The 22,156-nt window shown below is 47.7% G+C and overlaps 1 protein-coding gene across 1 annotated transcript; it reads right to left on the reverse strand.

Moving 5' to 3' along the window:
- Window positions 1-2,092: 2,092 nt before the first annotated feature.
- Window positions 2,093-17,005, reverse strand: LOC132389431 (zinc finger protein 420-like). The gene is made up of 2 exons (XM_059961957.1): window positions 16,985-17,005; window positions 2,093-8,905 (listed from the first exon to the last, which is right to left on the reverse strand). Exon 2 carries the CDS (start codon window positions 8,434-8,436, stop codon window positions 6,820-6,822), a length of 1,617 nt encoding a protein of 538 aa, XP_059817940.1. The 5' UTR covers window positions 8,437-8,905; window positions 16,985-17,005; the 3' UTR covers window positions 2,093-6,819.
- Window positions 17,006-22,156: the final 5,151 nt, after the last annotated feature.

The raw sequence follows: 22,156 nt of genomic DNA on the forward strand, positions 1-22,156 counted from the left end.
ATTCAGAGGCAGGTTGTTGGCTCTGCACCAGTCCGTTAGCCGCTGCACCTCCTCTCTGTAAGCTGACTCGTTGTTCTTGCTGATGAGACCCACCACGGTTGTGTCATCGGTGAACTTGATGACGTGGTTCGATCTGTGTGTTGCAGCACAGTCGTGGGGCAGCAGAGTGAACAGCAGGCTCAGCTACTGTATGAGGTTGGTGGTGGTGCTGGGAGATCCCCAGAGTCAAGATGGTTGGTGATGGTGTGGGAGACGATGTCCTGGTGTTCCTTACTGGGGTCCAGTTCGAGGGGTAAGTAGGAGGAGGTGTCTGAGAGTTGGCGATGGGCCTCTGCAAGGAAGGGGTCAGTCCGACAGACTACTACAGCACCTCCGCTATCTGCAGGTTTGATGGTGAGTTTAGGATCAGTGAAGTGGGGGTGGAGAGTCCAACGTTCAGACGGAGTGAGGCTGGAATTGGAGAGAGGACGTTGAAGTCCAGACGGTTAATGTCCCGTCAAAAGACTTAGTGGGGTCCTGTTCAAATTCCTGTGGCTTCTTTATGCCCCTTCCGATGTCAGCACATCTTTTCTTAAACATGGGGCCGGAAACTGCTCACAATGCTCCACGTGAGGCCTCTTTGTAAAGCCTCACCAATGCGTCCTTGCTTTTCCTCTCGAAGTGAATGTCAACATCACTGAGAACTTCCTCAACATCGACTCAACCTGCAAATTATCCTTCAGGGAATCCTACACGAGGATTCAGAAGTCCCTTTAATTTTTTATGTTTAACTTTACCTCCCTTAATCGAAGGATTCTGCAGAGAGTGGTGTGGACAGCCCAGCGCATCTGTAGGTGTGAACTTCTCATGATTCAGGAAATTTACAAAGACAGACGGATAAAAAGGGTCCGCAGGATCATGGGGCACCCGAGTCACTACAATCAAGATCTCTTCCAGCTGCTACCATCCGGGCAACGCTACCGCAGTATAAAAGCCAGGACCAACAGGCTCCAGGACAGCTTCTTCCACTATGCCATCAGACTGCTTAACTCACACTGATTTGAGTGTAATTCTACGTTACGCTGACTGCTCTGTTTATTATAAATTACTATGATTGCACATGGCACATTTCGACGGAGGCATAACGTAAACATTTTGTGAATGATGTGAGGAATAAAGTCATTTCAATGCACCTTTCTGCGACAGATCATAGTTCAATAGATTCTGCAATATTGCTTTATACATTATTATTGCTCATTGATACAGTATCATTGTGTATAATATTATTCTCTGCTTTATTTTTAGCAGAGTCTGCACACTGCTAAGTGTGATTTAAAATAATGCTACTGTAACGAAAAATTTCCCACAGGATCAATGGTTACTATTGTTATTATTATTATTATTATTATTATTCCCCAGCCCTATATCTCTTTCACCAATCAGCTTCACAACTCTTGACTTTACTCCACCCCCTCTCCCGTTTTCACCTATCACCTCGTCTCCCCCCACATTCTGAATCCCTCTCTTCCTGTCCAGTCCTGAAGAAGGCTCTCTGTCTGAAACGCCGACTGTTCACTCCTCTCCATAGTCGCTGCCTGACCCCGGGTTCCTCCAGCATGTTGTCTGTGTTGCTTTGGGTTTGCGTATCTGCAGTCACACCATAAACCAATGCGCATGCGTGGTCGGTGCGGCCGATTACCGAATATCGCGCATGCGCTAAGTAGACGAGAGGCGCTGAACTAACGGACGCAGGTAAGAGCGAACTCCGGGTGAACTTATTCACCGGCGTCTGAAACGCGACCAAAGTACAATTACTGTGATTTCCAGCCACACTAGTGCTGCACACCACGACAGTCCTGGTCCTCTCCCTCTCTCTGAGCCCCATGATCCGTACCCGGCCGGGGGGAGCTTTCGACTCGTGGGCGACGCCGCCGCCAGTTTTGCGGCGCATGCGCATTCCTGGATCTTTCGATGGCGGACAGGGAGAGTGAGGGCTTCTGGGTAAAGAGGCAGCCATGGCCGTTGGTACCAGTGTTGCCTCGTACAGTCGAAGGAAGTGTGAGCGAATGTATCTCCCAAACACTACCGAGCTCCAGCTATGTAAATTCGAGGATTATGAACTCTGAACAAAAATATAGTTACCAGTTTATCTCAGTTAAAGAGTTTACCTTCCATTTAGATTCAGATTCAGTTTATTGTCATTTAGAAACCACAAATGCAATGCAGTTAAAAATGAGACAACGTTTTGTGAGATATCACAAAAGCACATTACAGAACAGACTACACCAGAAAATCCACGTAACGTTTGGCAATCCCCAATCCAGAGTCCGGAGAGGATGCTGCTTATTAATATCGCGCTCAGATCTTAGCACGTTCCCCGGAAAGTAGCTCCAAATCACCAGACAAAACAAGACCAAAAACCTAAAGATACAAGACCTGCACAAAACCACATAATTACAACATATATTTACAACAGAGCAAACAATAGCATAATTGATTAAAAAAACAGACCATGGGCACAGTTAAAATAGTCCAAAGATGTTAAAAGACTATAAATTCGAAAAGAAACCAGCACACAGTTTCCACAAGTCCTCAGGGTCCCGACAGCCTTGCCATCCCACGCAGGCGGCAGAAGGGAATACCTCCGCTATACTTCCACAGCGCCGCCCGACTCAGCCTCGCAGATGCAGCACACAATGAAAATGCTCCAACCGCTGCGGACTCCGAGTCCGTTGAACTAGTGAAAATGTCAATTCGTGCTGTATGGAAATAAAACCTTCCGTCAGATTCAGTTCACTCTGGGTTGATAACGATATGAAACACCTTTGCCTCGATGACAAGTGACTTCTGGCTTTCAGATCACAAAGGTGCCGCACTCCAATGAGAATAACCACTGCCCTCCACTATATATTCATTGGCATTGCCATCGATGGGTTCATCACTGTCAATCAGCAGATGGGGGGGGGGGGGCAATCCAAGTAATTAGTAAATCTCCAGGATCGTACATGTAGTAAAATGTTATCTTTGTCGTCTTGTGCATCATGACCAGAACTTGAAATAATGTCAAAGGACAAATTGAGCCAAGTCATAGATTGATTGAAGTCAGAAACAGCCCAATCTCACACAGACAGGAATACAGTCCGAGAATTTGATGGTCAGTCAGAGTGCCTGTTCCGTGCCTTGTTAGAAGATGGAAGTGTCCCTGCTTCCCACACCCCACCAGAGGAGCTATCTGCTACCCCGTCTGTAATCTCTGCTGTTCTCACTAAGCAACTGAAAAGAAGGGGGCAAAAAAATCTCTACCTTCAGCTTAATTATACCTTCTCTGACTGAAGGCTCCTATCACTGACAGCTGAAGCCTCAAAATCTCCACTCCGACTCTATTCACTCTGACACTGACCGCTCCACTCGCTCCTGCCCAACTTTTGCTGAGCAAACCCAAATGCTGACTGGCCGCGGCTCAAAGGTCCAACGGAAAAAAAAACTGCTGCGAGGCTCTGCCTTTAATCCTTGACTGAAGACCATATGCCATTGAATCATAGAAAACCTACAGCACAATACAGGCCGTTCAGCCCACAAAGCAGTGACAAACATGCCCTTACCTCAGAAATTACCTAGGGTTACCCATCGCCCTCTATTTTTCTTCGAGCCTCCTATGTCTCAAAATCAGCAAAGTTTCCTGAAGGGAATATCTTGCCTGACAAATCTGTTGGCATTCTTGGAAGAACCACAAGCAGGATCGACAAAGGAGAATTTGTTTCCTCAAGTGAAACTCGTGCTGGAAAAGCAACACGAATGAAGAAATAGATGTTGTATACTTGGATTTTCAGAAGGCCTTTGACAAGGTGCACCACACTAGGCTGTTGAATAAACCCACGGTATTACAGTGGAGACTCCAGCATGGGTCAAACAGTGGCTGTGCCATAAGGTGGGCGTTGGGAACAGACCCAAATGCAAGACACAGACACTGAAGTGCTAGGGAGAGGACTAGGTGTATCAAGCAAGAAGTGGGGAAGAAACGACACTGGACAAGACTAGGTGACAGGGCATTGGCTAGGACAAGGGTAGGAAGGTGAGGCCTGGACGAGGAACTAAGAACTGGGAACGAGGAACCTGGACAAGGATTCCGAGCCAGAGATTGGACAGGGACCCGGATCCTGGGTCTTGACTCGGGCTCGGACTCCGGATCCAGACGAGGACTGGACGTGGCAAGGTAACAGGACTGGGCACCTCCTCGGAGCCTCGAACATGGAGTGGAAACCTCCTTGGAGACTTTGACCCGGACTGGACTTGACTCGAAGCCTGAGACTTGGACTGGACTTGGGACACGGAACGACAAACAACAACAGTCCACTCGAGTAGCAGCAAACAGTCTTCCTACTGAGCCTTGGACTCAAGCAGAGGAACACAGAACACAGAGTCAGGACCCCTCCTTGGGGATAGGACGTAGGGCCGGGGCTTTACACAGAGTCAGGACCCCTCCATGGGGACAGGACGTAGGGCCGGGGCTTTACATAGTCAGGACCCCTCCTTGGGGACAGGACGTAGGGCCGGGGCTTTACATAAAGTCAGGACCCCTCCTTGGAGACAGCACGTAGGGCCGGGGCTTTACATAGAGTCAGGACCCCTCCTTGGGGACAGGACGTAGGGCCGGGGCTTTACATAGAGTCAGGACCCCTCCTTGGGGACTGGACGTAGGGCCGGGGCTTTACATAGAGTCAGGAACCCTCCTTGGGGAAAGGACGTAGGGCCGGGGCTTTACATAGAGTCAGGAACCCTCCTTGGGGAAAGGACGTAGGGCCGGGGCTTTACATAGAGTCAGGACCCCTCCTTGGGGACAGGACGTAGGGCCGGGGCTTTACATAAAGTCAGGACCCCTCCTTGGAGACAGCACGTAGGGCCGGGGCTTTACATAGAGTCAGGACCCCTCCTTGGGGACAGGACGTAGGGCCGGGGCTTTACATAGAGTCAGGACCCCTCCTTGGGGACTGGACGTAGGGCCGGGGCTTTACATAGAGTCAGGAACCCTCCTTGGGGAAAGGACGTAGGGCCGGGGCTTTACATAGAGTCAGGACCCCTCCTTGGGGACAGGACGTAGGGCCGGGGCTTTACATAGAGTCAGGACCCCTCCTTAGGGACAGGACGTAGGTCCGGGGCTTTACATAGAGTCAGGACCCCTCCTTGGGGACAGGACGTAGGGTCGGGACTCATACACGGACACTAAACACGGGGACACAAAGAGACAGTTCCAAGCTCATCGATAAACAGTTCCTTCTGTTGGCATGACAAGGCTCCAGTCTCACTCCAGCGGTTAAACTTGATGGTGATTCAGGCGATGACGCAGGCGAGGTTGCAGGCAAGGCTTCAGGCGTGGGTTGCTGAAAGAAGGGGAAGGGATGTAAGGGAAGGGAAGGGAACAGTCCAGGGAAGGGTAACGGCAAAGCCGGCCTGTCTTACCCAACGGAGGCGAGGACAGGGAGGGACAGAATCAACTGCAGGGCAATGGCAAAGACGGCCTGACCTACCCCACAGTGGCGAGGACAGGATACTGACAAGACCAACCCGAACCTACAGTCGAACCCAGGGCCACTGATATTCCAGCCCCAATTTGAGAATCAGGTGCCTGTGATTCAGCCCAACTGAAACAATGGACAGCCTGAAGACCCAGAGTCCAGAGTCCATGGACCGGACCGTGAACTGGAACGCAGACGTCATGGACAGGACCATGACAAGCTGAATGGTAGGAGGCAAAGACTGGGAATAAAGGGAGCCATCTCTGGTTGGCTGCCAGTTACTAGTGGTGTTCCTCAGGGCTCTGTGTTCGGACTGGTGATTTTTGTAATATTCCAATAGTTTGGAAGACAGAATTGCTGGCTTTGTTACAAGGTTTGCAGACGATATGAAGACATGAGGAGGGGCAGGTAGTTTTCGGTAGAGAGGGTGCAGAAGGACTGAGATAGATTTAGAGAATGGGAAAAAAAAACAGCAGATGGGATACAGTGCCGGGAAGTGTATGTTCATGCATTTTGGTAGAAGAAATGAAAGTGTTAACTTCTTCGAAATGGACAGAAAATACCGAACAACTGAGGTGCAAAGGGTCACGGGGAGTCCATGTTCAGGATTCCCTGAAGGTTAATTTGCAGGTCGAGTCTGTGGTGTGGAAGGCAAACGCAACGTCAGCATTCATTTCGAGAGATCTACAATATAACAGCGAGGATGTAATTTGGGAAGTTGGTCATCGCTGGTGAGGCCTCACTTGGAGGGCAGGTCTGGGCCCCTGATCTTGGAAAGGACGTGCCGAAACTGGAGAAGGTTCAGAGTATGTTCACAAAAACAGATTCCAGGATTGAATGGATTGTCATATGAAGAGCGTTCAATGGGCCTGAGCCTGGATCAGCAGAGGAATTAGGGCTGACCTCATGGAAACTTATCAAACTGTGGAAGGGCTTGATAGAGTGGATGTGGAAAGGATGCTTCCTGTGGTGGAAGAGTCTGCGACCAGGGAACAGAGCTTCAGAATAGAGGGGTGTCCTTTTAGAACGGAGATGACAGAGAACGGACAGAGAGTGGTGAATCTGGGGAATTCCGTGCCACAGGCAGCTGTGGAGGCCAATTCTTTATGTACATTTAGGGCAGAGGTGGATAGAATCTTGATTGATCCGGGCATGAAGGGATACAGGGACAAGACAGGAGATTGGAGTGGAGAGCAAATTTGGATCAGCCATGATAAAATGACAGAACAGACTCGATGGGGTAAACAGCCTCATTCTGGTCTTAAGTCTTATAGTCTGACGGTCCGTCCCCAGTGTGAACTCGCTGATGTAGCTTCAAGTCAGATGACTAAGTGAATCCCTTCCCACAATCTGAGAAAGTGAATGGTTTCTCCCCAGTATGAACTAACTGGTGTCTCTGTAGCTTGGATGACCGAGTGAATCCCTTCCCACATTCAGGGCAGGTGAATGGCCTCTCCCCAGTGTGGATTCGCTGGTGTGACAAAAGGGTGGATGAGTGAGCGAATGCCTTCCCACAATCTGAGCAGGTGAACGGCCTCTCCCCAGTGTGGATTCGCTGGTGTGACAAAAGGTTGGATGACTGAGTGAATCCCTTCCCACATTCAGAACAAGTGAATGGCCTCTCCCCAGTGTGAACCAGCTGGTGTCTCTGTAGGGTGGATGAGTGAGTGAATCCCTTCCCACACACAGAGCAGGTGAACGGCCTCTCCCCAATGTGAACTCGCAGATGTATTTTCAAATCCGATGACCCAGCAAACTCCTTTCCACAGTCTGAGCAGGTGAACGGCCTCTCCCCAGTGTGAACTCGCTGATGTATTTTCAAGCCAGATGATCGAGCGAACTCCTTTCCACAGTCTGAGCAGATGAACGGTTTCTCCCCAGTGTGAACTAACTGGTGCCTCAGTAGGCGAAATGACAGAGTGAATCTTTTCCCACAGTCTGAGCAAATGAATGGTTTCTCCCCAGTGTGAAAGCACTGATGTGTGTTCAGTTGAGATGACCGAATGAATCGCTTCCCACAGTCCGAGCAGGTGAATGGCCTCTCCCCAGTGTGAACTCGCTGATGTACTTTCAAGTCAGATGACAGAGTGAATCTCTTCCCACATTCAGAGCAGCTGAACGGTTTCTCCCCGGTGTGAAATCGTTGATGGACGCTCAGCTGAGCTGCACGAGCGAACTCCTTCCCACAGTCTGAGCAGGTGAACGGTTTCTCCCCAGTGTGAACTCGCTGATGTTCCTTCAGTTGAGATGACCGTGTGAATCCTTTCTCACATACTGAGCAGGCAAACGGTTTCTCCCCAGTGTGAACCAGCCAGTGTGTCTGTAGTTTGGATGACTGAGTGAATCCCTTCCCACACTCAGAGCAGGTGAATGGCCTCTCCCCAGTGTGAACCAGCAAGTGTCTCCGTAGTTTGGATGAGTGCATGAAACCTTTCCCACATTCAGAGCAGGTGAACGGACTCACCCCAGAATGAACTTGCTGATGTACCTTCAGGTCAGATGACCGAGTGAATCCCTTCCCACATTCTGAGCAGCTGAACGGTTTCTCCCCAGTGTGAGTTTGCTGATGTTCCTGTAGTTGAGATGACCGAGTGAATGCCTCTCCACATTCTGAGCAGGTGAACGGTTTCTCCCCAGTGTGAACCAGCTGGTGTCTCAGTAGGTGAGATGACCGAGTGAATGCCTCTCCACATTCTGAGCAGGTGAACAGCCTCTCCCCAGTGTGAACTCGCCGATGTACCTTCAATTGAGATAATGAAGTGAACTCCTTCCCACAGTCTGAGCAGGTGAACGGCCTCTCCCCAGTGTGAACTCGCCGATGTACCTTCAGTTGAGATGATGAAGTGAACTCCTTCCCACAGTCTGAGCAGGTGAGCGGCATCTTCTCAGTGTGAACTGGTGACGTTCGTTCATTTGAGATGACTAAATGAATCTGTTTCGACATTCAGAGGTGGGGAAAGGCCATGGCACCATGTGAATTTGCTGGTGTCTCTGTAGTGTGGTTGATTGTGTCAGTGCCTTCCTGCACTCTGAGAAACGTCTCCTCACTGGTGAATTTTTGGATATATCTTCAGCATCAATGACAGAATGAATTGCTTCCCGCTGTCAGAACAGGTGGAGCATCTCACTGTGGTGTGAACTTGCTGATGTATCTTCAGGCTGGATGACTGAGTAGTTCCCCTCCCTCACACAGAGCAGGTGAATGGCCTCTCCTCACTGTGAACTCACTGGCGTGTCTGTGGGTAGGCTGTGAGTGAATCCCTTCCCACACTGAGAGAAAGAGAATGATATCTCACTGCGATCAATCATCTGGCAATTCAGACAGTCAGATGTTTGAATCCCTTGTACAATCAATGAGTTGAAGAACTGATCTCTAGTGAACAAACGCTGGTATGTTCTCAGCACCCCGGTTCCTGTGGATAACACGGAGTTACAAAAGAAAATTTTCCTTCAGACACAGATACAACTCCAACTGGATCAACAACAATGCAAAATACATCAATGGGAGAAGGACAATATCCATCCGACCTTATCTCAAACACATTTACTGAGGTCGCCTTCACTGCTTCATTAGGCAGAGAAATCCACAGATTCACCACCCTCAGGGAAAAGCAGTTCCTCCTCATCTCCGTCCCACATCCCCCAATCTTGAGGCAATGTCCTCTCGTACTAAGCCTCACCTACCAGTGGAAGCAACTTTCCTGCCTCTGGCTTATCTACCCCTTTCATAACTTTACATGTTTCTGTAAGATCTCCTCTGAATGTGAGCGCTGGAATCACAATTTTACCCAATTCAACTCAAGCTGGAGCAACACAACCTGAGATATACAGTGGGAAGCGAGGGAGGAGATTGCTGAGCCTCTGGCGATGACCTTTGTATTACCACTCAGGAAGGGAGATGTACCAGAAGATTGGAAGACCTTGTCCCCTTGTTAGGGAATGGAGTAGAGGGAACCCAGGAATTATAGACCAGTGAGTGGAGAGTGCCCCAGTGGCCATCTCCCTCAGTAATTGTTACCTCACTTTGGACGCGGTTGAGGGGATGACCTGACAGAGGACGACCACGACGATCGGGTCTCTGGCACTGACCCTGGTTCCGTGGTGCAGAAGGGAAAGAGGAAGTTGAGGAATGCAGTAGTCATAGGATTCAATAGTGAGGGGAATGGACAGGAGGTTCTGCACGCCTGATAGAGATACGTGTGTGGTGTGTTGCCTCCCAGGTGCCAGGGTACGGGATCTGTCAGATCGGGTGCAAGGTATTCTGAAGGGAGCGGGTGACCAGCCAGAAGTCTTGGTACACGTTGGTATATATGACACAGGTAGACAAAGAGAGGAGGGCGTGAGGAGAGAATTCAGAGAGTTCGGTAGGAAGCTGAAAGGCAGGACATCTAGGGTAGTAACCTCAGGATTGCTGCCTGTGCCACGTGCTGGTGAGAGCAATACTAGCATGATTAGGTATATTAATGTGTGGCTGAGGGACTGGTGTAGGGGGCAGGGCTTTAGATTCCTGGATCATTGGGTTCTCCTCTGGGGGAGGTATGACCTGTACAAAAAGGACAGGTTACACCTGAACCCAAAGGGGTCCAATATCCTAGCCAGCACATTTAATAGAGCTGTTAGGGAGGGTTTAAACTGATTTGGCGTGGGGATGGGAATCAGAGTGATGGGGCTGCGGAAACGGGAAACAGAAATAAATCGAAGATAGTGTGCAACAGGGCAACAGAGATGTGGGGCAGTGAAAATAGAAAGCAACAAATCCTGGGCTGAGAGAGTTATTTGAATGTACAGAGCATGAGGATTAAAATGGACGATCTTGAAATTCAGCTGCAAATTGGCAAATTGGTCAATCTCTGAAACTTGGATAAAAGGTGGCTGCCCATGGGAGTTGAATGTCCAAGAATACACGGTGTATCAGAATGATAGGTGACTGGGCAGAGAGGGTGGTGTGGCTCTCTGGATAAAAAAATATTAAATCATTGGAAAGAGATGACATAGGATTGTAAGGTGTGACCGTCTAACCATATAACAATTACAGCATGGAAACAGGCCATCTCGGCCCTTCTAGTCCATGCGAACGCTTACACTCACCTAGTCCCACTGGCCCGCACTCAGCCCATAACCCTCCATTCCTTTCCTGTCCATATACCTATCCAATTTTACCTTAAATGACAATACCGAACCTACCTCTACCACTTCTACTGGAAGCTCATTCCACACAGCTACCACTCTCTGAGTAAAGAATTTCCCTCCTTAAGCTTTTGCCCCCAACTCTCAAATCATGTCCACTTGTTTGAATCTCCCCTATTCACAATGGAAAAAGCCTATCCACGTCAACTCAATATATCCCCCTCATTATTTTAAATACCTCTATCAAGTCCCCCCTCAACCTTCTATGCTCCAAAGAATAAAGACCTAACTTGTTCAGCCTTTCCCTATGACTTAGGTGCTGAAACCCAGGTAACATTCTAGTAAATCTTCTCTGTACTCTCTCTATTTTGTTGATATCGTTCCTATAATTCAGTGACCGGAACTGTACACAATACTCCAAATTCAGCCTTACGAATGCCACGTACAGTTTTAACACTACATCCCAACTCCTATACTCAATGCTCTTATTTATAAAGGCCAGCATAACAAAAGCTTTCTTCACCACCCTATCCACATGATGGGGTCATGGGTCTCTACGGGTTGAGTTACGAAATGGGGAGGGGAATGGCAGTTGTATACAGATCTCCATACAGCAGTCGGGATGTGGATTACAAATTACAGCAGGAGATAGAAAAGGCCTGTCAGAAAGGCAATGATAACATTGATAATCATTGGCAATTTTAACATGAAAGTGAATTGGGAGGACCTCGAGAGAAAGAATTTGTAGAATACCTAAGGAATTGCTTTTTAGAACAGCTGGTTATTGAGCCCACGAGGGGATCGGCTATGCTGGACTGGGTGATCCCAATATGATCAAATTCACATTGAAATTTGAGAGGGAAAAAATAAAACCAATGTGTCAGTATTTCAGTGGAATAAAGGAAATTGCAATGGATGGGAGGGGAACTGGCTGAAGTCGACTGAAAAGGGACATTTGCAGGAAGGACAGCAGAGAAGAATGGGTGGATTTTCTGCAAATAATGAGGGAAATACAAGACAGATATATTCCAAATAAGAAGAAATTTTCAAAGGGAAGAAGGACACTACTGTGGCTGACAAGTGAAGTCAGAGCCAAAGTAAAAGCAAAAGAGAGGGCAAACAAGGAAGTTGGAGCTAGTGGGAAGACAGCTTCACCAGCTTTTTAAAACTTGCAAAAGAAAACTCAGAAGGTCATTCGGAAGGAAAAGATGAATTATGAGAGTAAGCTGGTGACTAATATCAAAGAAGATACTGAAAGCTTTTTTAAATATATATATATAAAGGGTAAAAAGAGTCGAGGGTAGATTTAGGACCAATTCAAAATATCGCTGGACTTATTGTAATGAGAGTTGCTGAGAAGTAAGAGGAACTGAATGCGTACCAGACATTCAAGGGTATCAGGGAAGTGAAGTTTGTGCACTGACAATTACGACTCAGAAGGTGCTCTGGAAGTTTAATGGTCTGAGGGTGGATAAATCTCCAGGACCTGATGCAATGCACCCTCCGGTTCTGAAGAAAATAGCTGGAAAGATTGTGGAGGCATTAACAATGATCTTTGAAGAATCAATAAATTCTGGCATTGTACCAGATGACTGGAAAATAGCAAATGTTACTCCGCTATTTAAGAAGGGTCAGAGGCAACAGAAAGGGAACTATAGACCTGTTAGCATGACATCAATGGTTGGCAGTTGATGGAATCGATTGTTAGGGATGAGATTATGGAGTACCTGGAGGCACATGACAAGATAGGCCAAAGCCAGCATGGTTTCTTGAAAGGAAAATCCTGCCTGGCAAAACTACTGCAATTCTTTGAGGAAATTACAAGCAGGGTAGACAAAGGAGATGCAGTAGACGTGGTGTACTTGGATGTTCAGAAGGCCTTTGACAATGTGCTGCACATGAGGCTGTTTAGCAAGATAAAAGCCCATGGTATGACAGGGAAGTTATTAAAGTGGGTGGAGCATTGGCTGGTCGGCAGAAAACAGAGAGTGGGAATAAAGGGATCCTATTCTGGCTGGCTTCTGTTACCAGTGGAGTTCCACAGGGGTCAGAGTTGGGACCACTGCTTTTTACGATACATGTCAATGATTTTGACTATGATATGAAAGGATTTATGGCTAAATTTGCCGATGATAAAAAGATAGGTGGAGGAGCGGGTAGTGTTGAGGAAACAGAGAGCCTGCAAAGAGACATAGATAGTTTAGGGGAATAGCAAAGAAGTGGTAAATGTAATACGATGTTGGAAAGTGTGTGGTCATGCACTTTGGTGGAAGAAATAAATGGACAGACTATGATTTCAATGGGGAGAGAATTCAAAATGCAGAAATGCAAAGAGACTTGGGAATCCTTGTGCTAGATGCACTAAAGGTGAACCTCCAGGTTGAGCCGGTTGTGAATAAGGCAAAATTCTAGAGGTATAGGATATAAGAGCAGTGATGTGATGTTGTGGCTTTATAAGGCACTCGGGAGACCACACTTGGAGTATTGTGTACAGGATTGGGCTCCTCACTTTGGGTGAATGCTCAGCGAAGATTCACGAGAATGATCCCAGGTATGAAATGGTTATTGCGATGAAATCTTAAGTTTTATTCATTATGGACTGTGCCTTTAAGAATCATGCCTGTAAGAGAGAGAGAGAAGTTCAGTGCAAGTAGAGGGAGTGAGGGGGGAGAGAGAGGGGGAAAGGGGAGAGAGAGAGAGAGAGGGAAAGAACGAGAACACTACATGATACACAGCTGTTGTTCAGTACACCAGCATTTAAACAAGTGTAACTGTCTCTTTCGTGGTACACGCAGATGCACAAAGGTTGGTGGCGTAATTGCCACTGAATTTTTAAGTGCCCACAAGGATGGGGCTGAGGATCGATTAGAAGAATCGACCCATGATTATTAGTGCGTTTGAGGACAACCCTGTGGAATCTACCGGTGTGTCTAACCCTTGCCTGGGTTGGTAGATTATCACTTGAAGATGGCGCTCTTAAGCTGGTCACGTTTGGCTAACTTGGAAGATTTGGAGGACATCGAGGAGGATTGACAACATCTGTTTACTTGGATTACACATCTCTCTCTCTCTCTCTCACTTCAATCCCGTGGACCAAATTGAATTTCCTTACCACACCATCGTAAGACTGTATCATTTACCACCTAAGCTTGAAGAAGTTCGGGGATTTATGCATTTATACCTATATATGCATAACAGCATTACCTCTTGATTTACCTGGTTTAAGTTACTAACTGACGTAGTTACTAATAAAATAGCGTTTTGTTAACAGCAAAACCAGACTCCAGGCATTCCACTGCTGCTGAGACTTTTGTGTTCGTAACAGTTACCGCATGAGGAACGTCCGGCAGCTCTTGAGCTGTATTCCCTGGAGTTCAGGAGAATGACGGAGTTCTCATAGAAACACTCCGAACATTAAAAGGCCTGAACAGATGAGATATGGAAAAGTTATTTCCCATGGTAGGGGAGTCTAGGACAAGAGGGCACGACTTCAGGATTGAAGGACGACCTTTCGGAACTGAGATGCGGAGAAATTACTTTAGTCTGAGGGTTGTAAATCTGTGGAATTTGTTGCCACAAGTGGCTGTGGAGGCCTAGTCATTGGGTGTTTTTAAGGCAGAGATAGATAGTTTCTTGATTAGCCAGGGCATCGAAGGGTATTGAGTGAAAGCAGGGGAATGCGGATGACTGGAAGAATTGGATCAGCCCATGATTGAATGGCGGTGCAGTCTCAATGGGCCAAATGGCCTACTTCTGCTCCTGTATCTTATGGTCTTATGAAGTCTTGCTTCAGTGGTGGGCAAGTGGTTGGAGAAGATCCGGGGAGGCAGGACTTCAAACATTTGGAGAGACATAATCCGATCACGGATAGTCAGCATGGCTTTGTTAAGGGCAGGTCATGCCTTCCGAACCGGATTGAATTCTTTGAAGATGCAACAAAGCACAGTGATGAAGGTAGAGCATTGGATGTAGTGGACGTGGCTTTCAGTAAGACTTTTGATAGGGTTCCTCAAGCAAAGCTCATTGAGAAATGAATGAGGCAAGGATCCAAGGTGACCTTGCTTTGTGGATCCAGAATTGGCTTGCCCACAGAAGGCAAAGGGTGGATGTAGATGCTGTATGAAGGACGGTGACCAGTGCAGTTCAGCAGGGATCTTTTCCGGGACCCCTCCTCTTTGTAACTTTTACAAATGACCTTGATGAGGAAGTAGTGTATAAGATGATGAGAGGCATGACAGTGTGGATAGTCAGAGGCTTTTTCCCAGGTCGGAAATGGTTGCCACAAGAGGACACAGGTCTAAGGTGCTGGGGAGTAGGAACAGAGGAGTTTGTCAGTCATAAGTCTTTTACTCAGAGAGTGGTGAGTGAGTGGAATGGGCTGCTGGCAACGGTGGTGGAGGCAGATATGATAGTGTCTTTTAAGAGACTTTTGGATAGGTACATGGAGCTTAGTAAAATAGAGGGCTAAGTGGGCCGAAAGGCCTGTATCTTGTTGTAGTTTCCTATGTTTCTAGAAGGGTGGGTTTGTAAGTTTGTCGATTACACAAATGTTGGGGTTGTTGTGGATAGTCTGGAGGTTACAGCCGGACATCAATAGGATGCAGAACTGGGCTGGGAAGTGACAGATGGAGTTCAACCCAGTGGTTCCTTTCAGTAGGTGACATTTGAAGACAGAATACAACAATAATGTTAGGACTCTTGACAGGGTGGAGGATCAGTGAGATCTTGGGGTCCGTCTCAATCGTGCACACAAAGCTGCTGGGCAGGTTGACAGTGTTGTTAAGAAGGCCTTCATCAACAATGGGACCGAGTTCAAATGCCAGAGGTAACTTTACAGATATAAGGCCTTAGTTAGACCTCACTTTTGGTACTGTGTTCAGTTCTGGTCCCCTCAATACAGGAAGGACGTGGATACTAGAGACAGAGGGCAGAGGAGATTTACAGATATAAGGACTGAGTTAGACCTGACTTTTGGTACCGTGTTCAGTTCTGGTCCCTCAATACAGAAAGGATGTGGATACTATAGACAGAGGGCAGAGGAGATTTACAGATATAAGGACTGAGTTAGACCTCACCTTTGGTACTGTGTTCAGTTCTGGTCCCCTCAATACAGGAAGGATGTGGATACTATAGACAGAGTGCAGAGGAGATTTACAAGGATGTTGCATGGATTGAAGAATATGCCTCATGTGAATAGGTTGAGTGAACTTCGGAGCGAAGGAAGATGAGAGGTGACCTGATAGAGGTGAATAAGATGATGAGGGGCATTGATCGTGTGGATAGCAAGAAGCTTTTTCCCAAGAGTGAAATGGCTGAGATGGGTGGGGGGCATAGTTTTATGGTGCTTGGAAGTAGGTACAAGGGTGATGTCAGAGGTATGTTTTTCACACAAAGGGTGGGTACAATAGGAACTTTTCAGAGACTTTTAGATAGGTACATGGGCTATGTGGTAGGGAAATTGTAATTACACTGTGGATTTCTGTCTCTATATGAACTCCTCATCTTCTAACAAGGCATGGATCAGTTATCCTGGCTGACCATTAAATTCTCTGTATTCCTGTCTGTATGAGGATGTTTCTGCGTTCAATCAACCTATGACTTGGCTCAATTTGTCTCTGTCCTTTGGGATTATTTCAAGTCCTGGCCATGCTCCACAACACTACCAAGATCACTTGTCACAACATATAGAATCCCAGAGATTACCTAATTACTCGGATCCCCACCCCAGCTGATTGATAGTGATGAATCCATTAATGTCATTGCCAGCAATCCTGAATGGGAGGGCAGCAGTTATTCTCATTGGAATGTGGCACTTTTGTGATGTGAAAGCCACAAGTCACTTGTCCTCGAGGACAAAGGGGTTACTTACCCAGCGGGAACTAAATCTGACGGAAGGATTTTTTTTGCCATACAGCACTAATTGACAATTTAATTGATTGGAAGGCAGGCTTTTCATCCAAGATTAACTAGAAAATATATTTTTGTTCCAAATTACTAATCCTTGCATGTATACAGCTGGACCTCGGCAGAGTTTGAGAGAGACATTCGCTCTCATTTCCTCCGACTGTAGGGACAACGCTGGCAGAGTCACGCATGGCTGCCGCTTTACCCAGAAGGCCGCACGAACGAGAAACCGGTCTGTCAGCCACCGAACGTTCTCGCGATGCGCATGCGCCGCAGAAATGGCGGCGGCTCCAGCGCTCGTCAGCTCCCCGAGGCCCGGGACGGTTCGTGGGGCTGAGGAAGAGGCACCGGACCGGGGCTGTCCTGGGATGCAGGACCAGTGCGGCAAGAGCTCACAGTAATAGCCCTTCAATCGCGTCTCAGACACCGGAGATTAATTCCCTCCCGGAGACCCCTCCTACCTGCAGCCGGTCCTTGTGAGCCTCACGCCGACTGAGCGCATGCGCGATAGGTAGTACCGCCTCAGACCTCTGCGCATGCGCATTTGAGCAAACGAGAAAATCTGCAGATGCGGAAATCCAAAGCAAAAGAGGGGAAATGCTGGAGGAAATTAAAAGGGGCCGGCAGCAACTATGGAGAGGAGAGAACAGTCGGCGTTTCAGACCGAGACCCTTCTTCAGGACTGGAAAGGAAGGGAGGGAGTAAGAATCTGGGGGAAGGTGAGGTGATAGGGTAAACAGGGAGACGGGGAGGAGTGAAGAGCTGAGAAGTTGATTGGTGAGAGTGATAAAGGGGTGGAGAATTATTATTATTAAATACTATTAATCCAGAGTGGGGAATTCTTTCGTTACAGCAGCAACATTTAAAAACATACTTAGCACTGTGCAGACTTTACTAAAAATAAAGATTTACAATATACACAATAATTATATATTAAATAATAACGCAGAGACTATTGAACTACGATGTGTGTTCTCCTGTTGCAGTAAATGAACGGTTGTATTCTGATTACATTTGATGGGAAAGAGTTTCTGTAACAATCCTTGTGATGTCGTGGTTTTTCGTGCCTCACAAGTGACCAGGAGACGCAGAAGATTCTTCAAGAAGGGTTAAACTTTAATTTGCAAATCAAAGCTGAGACAGTCATTGAGCTAGTCGCTGATTGCCCACCGATCCCCGGACACAGCATTTTTATATCAATCCCCTGGTCCAGTTTCACACGTACTAAACGTACGTCCCATTGACCCAATCGTGTTCTAATCTACATCTCTTAGCTGCCTCTCGTTAACACACCATTGTCTTCTACATTCTTAAGATTTCATTCTCCTACTAAATTGGGTACATGTGTAGCAAATAGCAAACTCAGAACGGACCAATGTTCTAATCTACATCTCTTTAGCTACCTCTCATTAACACACCATTGTCTTCTGCATTTTTAGGATACATGCATAGCAATTAGTCGTCCTAGGATTATGTGACTTAATTATGTTCGAATCTACATCTCTTTAGCTACTTCTCATTAACACACCATTGTCTTCTACATTCTTAAGATTTCATTCTACTAGGAGAATAGCAAATAGCAAGTTTCAAAACTGACTTCATAGTTTTGGTTACACAGCAAAATTTATACTTTTATACTCCAATAGTGACATCGGAGCTGAGTACATGTACCCAATTTAGTAGGAGAATGAAATCTTAAGAATGTAGAAGACAATGGTGTGTTAATGAGAGGCGAGCGAAGAGATGTAGCTTAGAACATGATTAAATCAATGGGTAGAAACAATAGTGGTGGACGTACTTGTGATACGCAACTGTAGACCGATCGGATATGCTAATGCAACTAAACCAAGAGATTGCTATAAAAATGTTATGTACAAGGATCGGTGGGCAATCAGCGACTAGCTCAATGACTGTCTCAGCTTTGATTTGCAAATTAAAGTTTAACCCTTCTTGAAGAATCTTCTGCGTCTCTTGGTCATTTCTGGGGCAGGAGAAACCACGACATCTCCTACCCTGACCTGCGGTCACTGTCAGACGGGTCAGCAGATGAAGTCTCTCCGGCTGTCTCCTACCCTGACCTGCGGTCACTGTCAGACGGGTCAGCAGATGTGGTCTCTCCGGCTGTCTCCTACCCTGACCAGTCACTGTCAGTCGGGTCAGCAGATGTAGTCTCTCCGGCTGTCTCCCACCCTGACCAGTCACTGTCAGACGGGTCAGCAGAAGTAGACTCTCCGGCTGTCTCCTACCCTGACCAGTCACTGTCAGACGGGTCAGCAGATGTGGTCTCTCCGGCTGTCTCCTACCCTGACCAGTCACTGTCAGACAGGACAGCAGATGTAGTCTCTCCGGCTGTCTCCTACCCTGACCAGTCACTGTCAGACGGGTCAGCAGATGTGGTCTCTCCGGCTGTCTCCTACCCTGACCAGTCACTGTCAGACGGGTCAGCAGATGTAGTCTCTCTGGCTGTCTCCTACCCTGACCAGTCACTGTCAGACGGGTCAGCAGATGTGGTCTCTCCGGCTGTCTCCTACCCTGACCAGTCACTGTCAGACGGGTCAGCAGATGTGGTCTCTCCGGCTGTCTCCTACCCTGACCAGTCACTGTCAGACATGTCAGCAGATGTATTCTCTCCGGCTGTCTCCTACCCTGACCAGTCACTGTCAGACGGGTCAGCAGATGTAGTCTCTCCGGCTGTCTCCTACCCTGACCAGTCACTGTCAGACGGGTCAGCAGATGTAGTCTCTCCGGCTGTCTCCTACCCTGACCAGTCACTGTCAGACGGGTCAGCAGATGTAGTCTCTCCGGCTGTCTCCTACCCTGACCAGTCACTGTCAGACGGGTCAGCAGATGTAGTCTCTCCGGCTGTCTCCTACCCTGACCAGTCACTGTCAGACGGGTCAGCAGATGTCGTCTCTCCGGCTGTCTCCTACCCTGACCAGTCACTGTCAGACGGGTCAGCAGATGTAGTCTCTCCGGCTGTCTCCTACCCTGACCAGTCACTGTCAGACGGGACACTCCAGGCTACTCACACTCTAAGATGGTGCTGCGCTTGTGACAGCTTGTTGCTGCAGCTCCTACGTTTCGCCGTTTTTTTCTGTGTTCTGTGTGTCATTCTGGATTACTGTGTGTCAGGAGTGGACAATCCCATGTGCTGGAGCTTTTGGAAAGCATCTTTTGGACAAGCCACCGGCACCCAATGGGATGTACCCCAGGACACTGTGGGAAGTGAGGGAGCAGATTGCTGAGCCTCTGGCGATGATCTTTACATCATCAATGAGGACGGGAGACGTTTCAGACGATTGGAGGGATGCAGATGCTGTTCCCTTTTCCAAGAAAGAGAGTAGAGATCGCCCAGGAATGTCACAGCTTACAATGGGACATTGATCGGATGCAAAACTGGGCTGAGAAGAGGCAGATGAAGTTCAACCCAGTGAAGTGTGAGGTAGTTCATCTGGTAGGTCAAACATGATGGCAGAACGTAGTATCAATGGTAAGACTCTAGGTAGTGTGGAGGATCAGAGGGATCTTGGGGTCCGGGTTCACAGGACACTCAAAGCTGCTACACAGGTTGTATTTGTGGTAAAGAAGGCACGCGGTGCATGGGTTTAAGAGCTGAGAGGTAATGTTGCACCTATATATGACCCTGGTCAGACCTCACTCTGATTACTCTGCTCATTTCTGGTCGCCTCACTACAGGAAGGATGTGAAAACCATAGAAAGGGTGCAGAGGAGATTTACAAGGATGTTGCCTGGATTGGGGAGCATGCCTTATGAGAATCGGTTGAGTGAACCTGGCTTTTCTCCTTGGAGCGACGGAGGATGAGAGGTGACCTGATGGAGGTGTACAAGATAATGAGAGGCATTGATCATGTGGATAGTCAGAGGCTTTTTCCCAGGGCTGAACTGGCGAGCACGAATGGAGGTATTCTGAAGGTGCTTGGAAGTAGATACAGAGGAGATGTCAGGGACCTGTGTGTTTTTACGCAGAGAGTGGTGAGTGCGTGGAATGGGCTGCCGGCGACCGTGGTGGAGGTGGAAACGGTAGGGTCTTTTCAGAGACTCCTGGACCGGTACATGGAGCTATGGGCAAGCCTAGGACATGTTGGGCTCAGCTTTGTGGGCCGGAGGGCCTGTGTTGTGCTGCAGATTCTCTTTGCTTCTGTGATCTATCATCCACCTGTTGCTGCGAGCTTACCCCTACCGGAATGATGCTGGTGGCATTGTGAGAATCATAATTTTAAATCGCTCTAGTGCCTTCAGTGTAATCCATCCAGTCTTCTGAGCAAGAAATTGCAAAGAATGGGTGCAGACAAATCCACTCTCTCCTGGATCACCGCCTTCCTGACTGATAGAGACCAGTTTGTACCGCCGGGTGGTTCTGTGCCTGAGGTGGAGGTGAGTGTCACTGGAGCCCCACAAGGGACTGTCCTGTCTCCGTTTCTGTACACACTGTACTCCTCAGACTTTCAGTCCAACTCTGAGTCTGGCCAGTTGCAGAAGTTCTTTGATGACTCTGCGGTAGTTGGGTGCATTAGAGATGGGCAGGAGTCGGGATACAGAGGACTGGTGGACAGGATTGTGGAATAGTGAGGGAGGAATCATCTGCTCCTGAATGTGGCCGAAACCAGGGAAATGGTGATTGATTTTAGGGGGAAGAGGACAGTGATGAGTCCTGTACACATTCTGGGAGAAGAGGTCACTGTGGTGGAGGACAATTAGTTGGGTGTTCACCTCGGGTAAAGACATGACTGAAAAACCAACAGAAAGGTTGTTTTCAAGAAGGGGATGAGTAGACTTTGTCTTCTATGAAGCCGAGATGCTTGAATGTGTGAGGCAGGTTGGTGCAGATCGTTTACAAGTCTGTTGTAGCGAGTGCAGTCTTCTTTGCTGCTTTATGTTGGGGGAGCAGCATCGGTGCAAAAAGACAAAATAAACTCATCAGGGGACCTGGATCCATTCTTTGATAAACTTACCGATTATGGACAATCGGTCATATCCTCTCCTTGACTTACCCGACAGGCAGCAGAGTCCCCATCCCTCTTTCCAACAGACTCACTCATTCCCGCCCTCTCAAGCATAGTTAGAGAAATTGTTTCTTACCAAATGCAAGAGTTCATCTTTCTGCGATAGGTGAACACACATCTTAGTTCAATAATCCCTGCATTATTATTTTATGCAATATTATTGCACATTGGTACAGTATTACTGTATATATTACTATTCTCTACTTTCTTATTAGTAAAGTCTGCTCACTGTTAAGTGTATTTCTAAATGTTGCTGCTGTAACGGAATGAATTTCCCACTCAGGGTCAATAAAATATTATTATTTTCCAGCCCTTTATCTCTCTCACTCATTAACTTCTCAGCTCTTTACTCTCCCCGTCTCCCGGTTTACCCGATCACTTCATCTCCCCCCACATTCTGACTCCCTCCCTTCCTTTCCAGTCCTGAAGAAGGGTGTGGGTCTGAAACGCCGACTGTTCTCTCCTCTCCATAGTTGCTTTCTGCCCCCCTGAGTTCCTCCAGGTGTTGCTTTGGATTTCCGCGTCTGCAGATTTTTTATCCGGTTTAAACAAATGCGCATGCGTGGGCGGCACAGCCCGTCATGAACGTTGCGCATGCGCTGAGCAGAC

The sequence above is a fragment of the Hypanus sabinus genome, unplaced genomic scaffold (assembly GCF_030144855.1).
Source record: "Hypanus sabinus isolate sHypSab1 unplaced genomic scaffold, sHypSab1.hap1 scaffold_565, whole genome shotgun sequence".
NCBI lineage: Eukaryota > Metazoa > Chordata > Chondrichthyes > Myliobatiformes > Dasyatidae > Hypanus > Hypanus sabinus.